The sequence below is a fragment of the Glossina fuscipes genome, unplaced genomic scaffold (assembly GCF_014805625.2).
Source record: "Glossina fuscipes isolate IAEA_lab_2018 unplaced genomic scaffold, Yale_Gfus_2 0, whole genome shotgun sequence".
In the NCBI taxonomy this organism is placed as follows: Eukaryota; Metazoa; Arthropoda; class Insecta; order Diptera; family Glossinidae; genus Glossina; species Glossina fuscipes.
Window position 1 is genome coordinate 11,763,327 of NW_023998414.1, and position 5,394 is coordinate 11,768,720.

Consider the following 5,394-nt stretch of genomic DNA (forward strand, 5'->3'; position numbering starts at 1 on the left):
GTAAGGTGTTGATTGGTATTATTTCGCTTTGGAAAAAGATTAAAGAAATAGTTTAAATAAGCCTGCTGTTCAATTTCTTTCGGTATCGCTTGTGATTTTTCTTCTTGTTGTTATTTATGTTTGTAAAGTGATGAAAAAATAAAATTTTCTTATTGCGATTTCGTCTCTTTGCGTTCGCGTGTTTTTCTCTTGTTTCCAGGATTTTTGTTTCCATATTAATCTTCAACTATTTTCTAGATTTTATATATATATATATATATATACCTATATATATATCTACATATATATATATAAATAAATATATACATATATATATAAATAAATACATATATATACATATATATAAATAAATATATATATACATGTATATATATATTTTTTTGTTTTTATACGCTTCTCTTTAAATGAATTTCGTCCGTTCCATATATTTTACTATTAAGTTTAAATACATATTCAATTATACTAACCCAACTCCAATAATATCGCAATTGTAAACTTTCTCTTCTCTCATAATCATTTTGCATTGGGTTGTATATGTATAATCAGCCGTTTCTTTATATAATATTCTTTACCAATTTCTTTTATTTCCTCTTTCCTTTTCTTCCACTGTATTTTACTCGCTCTCTATCTATCTAAATATTTCTGATCATGTTACTAATATTCACTTCAGTCTTCGACGGCATATTTTTGAGTCCATTCACGTGCATTCTTAATGGCCTCAGCCTCATTCACTTTCCATAATTCAGCGACATCATTGGCCAATGGATCATCGGGATTTGGTGCACTTAATAAAGCTTGAATCGATAATAAAATGGTACGTATTTGCAAAGCTGGACTCCATTTGTCCTTAAGCACATCCAAACAAATGCGACCCAAACGATCAATATTAGGATGATAGATTTTGGTAATGAAACGTACTTTGGGAGCTGACATCGGATAATCTTCGGGCAAGAAGAGTTCCAACTTGAAAACGCCACCCTCGAAGGGTGAATCAGTGGGTCCCGTAACAATCACATGAAAATATCTAGCATTATTTTCATCGGGTATGGCGTTAATACCCGGTACGGGCTCTTGCATAAGACGCTGAGTTTCTTTGATAATACGACGTGGCAGACTGGACATGCTGGTGATATTTGTATTGTTTTTTATTTTTTACTTATTTATTTATTATTTTTTTTGGATTTTATGTATTTATCTATTTATATAATTGGTAAGGGAATTTTAGAAATTTTTCTTTATCAGGCGACTTGTTTTTGGTCGTTGTTGTCTTTCATGCACTGTTGCAGTGACAACTAGCAGTAAAGTGAAAAACGCTAAAATAAATAGAAGAAAATGCAAAATATTTGACTTGTATTAAATCTCTTAATAATTCTCTTACTTTTAATAACGTTATAAGAAATAATATATCAATAAGTGAAAGTTAATCAACTGTTTGCATTTTCTTGAACAATACAAAACAACTATTATTTCCTTTTCCATAGGCAGCTGCATATAAAGTAAGAATATCAAATATCCAAAACGAACTATAAATTAAAAAATAAATAAGGTGTGTGCGCTTGTCTTTCTATCGTGACAAAAGGTTATGTTCATATTTCCTACAAACGTTAAGCGCTGCTCATAAAAATCTACAAGAGTACTTTAAAAGTTAAGCGAAATATTCCTCTCGAATGGATATGTACGGCATTTTGAAGGCCAATGACTGCGGAAAACACTCACACCAATGAGACACTTTACTGATGCACACCTATACAAATACTAGTTAATATGTAACGTAAATGCAAAACAAAGAATATTCCAGAGCTGTTTGGATGTGTGGCTGTGAGTTATTGAGTTTACTTAATTGTACACATGCATGGCTTTTTACAAAAAGTTTTATGCGTTCACGTTTATCATAAAGCCAATAAGGACAACATTTTGCGTAAACACAAACTATTCACAATCCTATATGTTTTGCTTTTAATCTTAATCTTAAATAAATGCTAATATTCATTAGCAACAACAATAAAATACGTCGTATACAGTTTTAGGTATTGAAAAATCAATAATATCGTTTTATTTTTTTCTTTTCTCAATAGAACCCCTTTACAAAGTAAATCTAATTAAGAGGTTGAACACCAAATTAAAAGGGTTTAAGAAATAGCGAAGAAATTTTGTTAATATTAAAATTAATTGTATAGGTAGCCAACAAACGTACGTTTTGTTTCTCTTTAAAAATTCTCATCGCCGAGAATTTCCACACATGTAGAAAAAACACCAGGTTTTGTCTAACAAAAGATTTTGACAAAAACTTTTAAAAAATCTTTGTCGACCATTACCAAAATTTTTACGTTAGTTATGCTATTAGGTGTTGCGGCACTTACCACTATTAATGGTGGATTTTGTTTTATTATTTTCGCCGCAAAAATGAAATAAAATATAATTGAAATTTTTTCACAACGAACGCACCACAATTTTTTTCTTTTTGTCTTTCTCCTGTATGCTTCCTCTTATTTTTTTAACATATCAGTGTTGTAAAGCGTTATTATTATCGATATAACGCAGACTGGAAAAAATTTTATATTACATAAAATGGTATTAATTTTTATATGCACTCATCTCAAATAGGTAAGAAGTTTGAAAAATTTTCGACATCTCATCTAAAACATACTTTGTCTGAATTTAGCGTTTCAAAAATGTCATCACTTAAGGCGTAAATTGTAACGTTGTTATACTGGATGTAACCTTCAACAAAGATGTATAATAGTCTTGCTAATAATAAAGATTTCCAGCAAGCCAAAGGAAGACTTCAGTCAATAGTTTAAGAATAAGGTTTACCTTAGTGATGAAAACACTGTCTGCAATATTGTCGACCACTATTATTTTAACGTTTCTTAAATTCAGTGTTCTGACTTAATAATACATGAACATTACAAATGAAGTACGTCGCCTAGCTAAGATTAAGTTTTCATCGTGCTTTGGTATAAATTATATATATGAGCAATACACGTGAACCACATGAACCAAAACGTTTCTTTTTTTTCTATATTTGTCTTTCCTTTTCAGAAATTAATGAATACGTCCTGAAGCTAAAAAAGCTTGTTGTATCAAATATATCCAAAACTACGCTATATATGAGATATTACCTAAACACCAAAACTTATTGATGTGGATAAACCGCTAATTTTTAAAGTCAGGAGAATATATTGATATATGATCTCAGCCATAGACAAAGTTCGTAGTTTTTAGTTCCATAAGGCACAGGGGAATATGGATAGATCCCATTTTTTGTGTAGTTTCCACGTCATTTCCTAACTAGTGAAATAGTGAATTATTTTTGACGCTAATAAAAAATAAACTTATAAACGATTGATGTTTAAATAATAGATAAATTGAAATAAAACGAAATAAGTAAATTGCTTGTAGGTATTATTTTATTTACTGTGATGTGCTATTTTACACTCAAGCTTACTTGGAATTATCAAATTGGTTAACCCGAAAAATTAACATTTCATTATCAGCACAATTAACTGCATTTTTAGAAAATTAATCATTAATTTTATTTACGTTCAGATGTATTCTCTAGAAATGCTTAAGTCAGTTTATATATTTTTTCTTGCTTTACAACACTAATTAAGAGTTTTTTCAAACTTACCGAGGAAAAGAGAAAAAGAAAATGTTTTATGTATTTTGGTACAAATTAAAGTGAGATAAGCATAATGACGCTTTCTTATTGGACTTTCAAAGCAGTGAGCTTTTGTATGCATTTGAAAGCATTCATAACATTTTTCGTTAAGATTAAAATCGAGTGCGAACGTTTAATAAATAAGAAATATATTGAAAAATTTGCCCAATGGTATAATTAATTAAACGTTTATTTTAAAGTTTTACATAAAAGAAAAAATAAATACAATGACTATGAGGGGGAAAATTGTTAATGGTAAGATTAAATCTATAATGAAGGACGCAACGAATAAAATTAGAATAAAGATAATAAGAAAATTGAAAAAACATTTAATGGAAGTTATTAAAATATTTACATAATTTTTACGACTTCGTTAATTTTACGGGTATGTGTATTACAGGTAAGCAGATCTACTTATGCCCGCTTAATGCAAAGAAGTCATGAAGAAGATGATAAAGAGGGATTAATTATGACACATCTCCTTGATAAACACTACATACCGCTGCATGCATTTGACGAAGTGCAACATATATGATGATTTCGATATGCTAGTCTTTACGCGGTCGTTAGGGATCTGATATTTATCTGTTATAGAATTCACACTCCATGTATTGAAGCCGTTAGAGTAAACTTCAAATTTTTGTAGAATTTTTACAACTGTTAGGTGAGGTTTATAAAGTTAGTAGTTTTAAAAGTGACTGCGTCAAAAAGATTCTTTATAATCATGGACTCAGTCTTCATTAGCCCATTTCTTTATGGTATACAATTAGAATTCGTGCACTTCTATAATAAGCTTAAGTTTAGGTCTCCTTATTTAAAGATTATGTATGCGTCGTGTATTGTCGTGTTGTACAATTCCAATCCCAAATTTTGGAATTATGCACGTAGTTTGCTTTCTATATAAAATAACTGCTTGGTCAATATACACAAAATGACTTGCTGCTGCTATTGCTATTGATTCGTAAAATTTTTAATGGCCTCTCGCTTGCACTTAAAGGCCTCCTCATAAAAGGCATTGATGTTTATTTAGTTATACTCAAGCAAACATTTGGTGCTTGATACACACATATGACTTTTCATATAATTCTGTATAAGGCACGTATAAAACATGTACATGGACACACACATATGCGGCAGGGAGACGCAATCGAAGCTTAACGTAAAAACTAAATAACAGCTACGGCAGAACCAACAACAGCAGCTGTGTGTGTGTATCAATGCATTTCGTTTTATTCTCTTTAACCGATAGCAGTTGTATTTGTAGTAGCGTTGCTAGTGTGATTGCCATATAGGCTGGGCGCACTAAAACAATGTCCCAGCCCACTTTTTTATGTAAAACACACACACACACACACGCACGCATACACCGTCAAACACAACACTTACTCAAACTAAACGACCACTACGTGTCTTGCAAGTAAGTGCGAATAGTTGTGTATATAGAAATGCATATTTATATAAATATATGAATACATATATATATATATATATATATATATATATACGTGTACATATGTATATATATATATTTATAAATACTTATGTGTATATTTATATATATAGATTTTTGTGTGTGTTTGTGTTTGTGTGTGTGAATGTGAATACGTTTGCCTATGATTTTAATGGTGTATGCAGTAGAAACGCATGTAATATTGTATTCTTGTTTTTGTTGCAATTGCACGGGGAGAGTTCAAATTAGAAGAGAAAGAGAGAGCGAGAGAGAAAGAGAATGG

General features: G+C 30.3%; 1 protein-coding gene across 2 annotated transcripts; it reads right to left on the reverse strand.

Moving 5' to 3' along the window:
- Positions 1–596: 596 nt before the first annotated feature.
- Positions 597–2,401, reverse strand: LOC119636579 (ubiquitin-conjugating enzyme E2 N). Of its 2 annotated transcripts, none has more exons than XM_038032001.1 (2): positions 2,361–2,401; positions 597–1,313 (listed from the first exon to the last, which is right to left on the reverse strand). In XM_038032001.1, exon 2 carries the CDS (start codon positions 1,120–1,122, stop codon positions 667–669), a length of 456 nt encoding a protein of 151 aa, XP_037887929.1. In that variant the 5' UTR covers positions 1,123–1,313; positions 2,361–2,401; the 3' UTR covers positions 597–666. The 2 variants fall into 2 exon arrangements, with proteins under 2 accessions (XP_037887929.1, XP_037887939.1); XM_038032011.1 differs by lacking the exon at positions 2,361–2,401 and adding an exon at positions 2,195–2,320.
- Between the last annotated feature and the right edge of the window lie 2,993 nt (positions 2,402–5,394).

What these genes read in the sequence shown, in the direction of transcription:
- LOC119636579 (XM_038032001.1), bottom strand. Translation starts at nt 1,122, where the DNA reads ATGTCCAGTCTGCCACGTCGTATTATCAAAGAAACTCAGCGTCTTATG.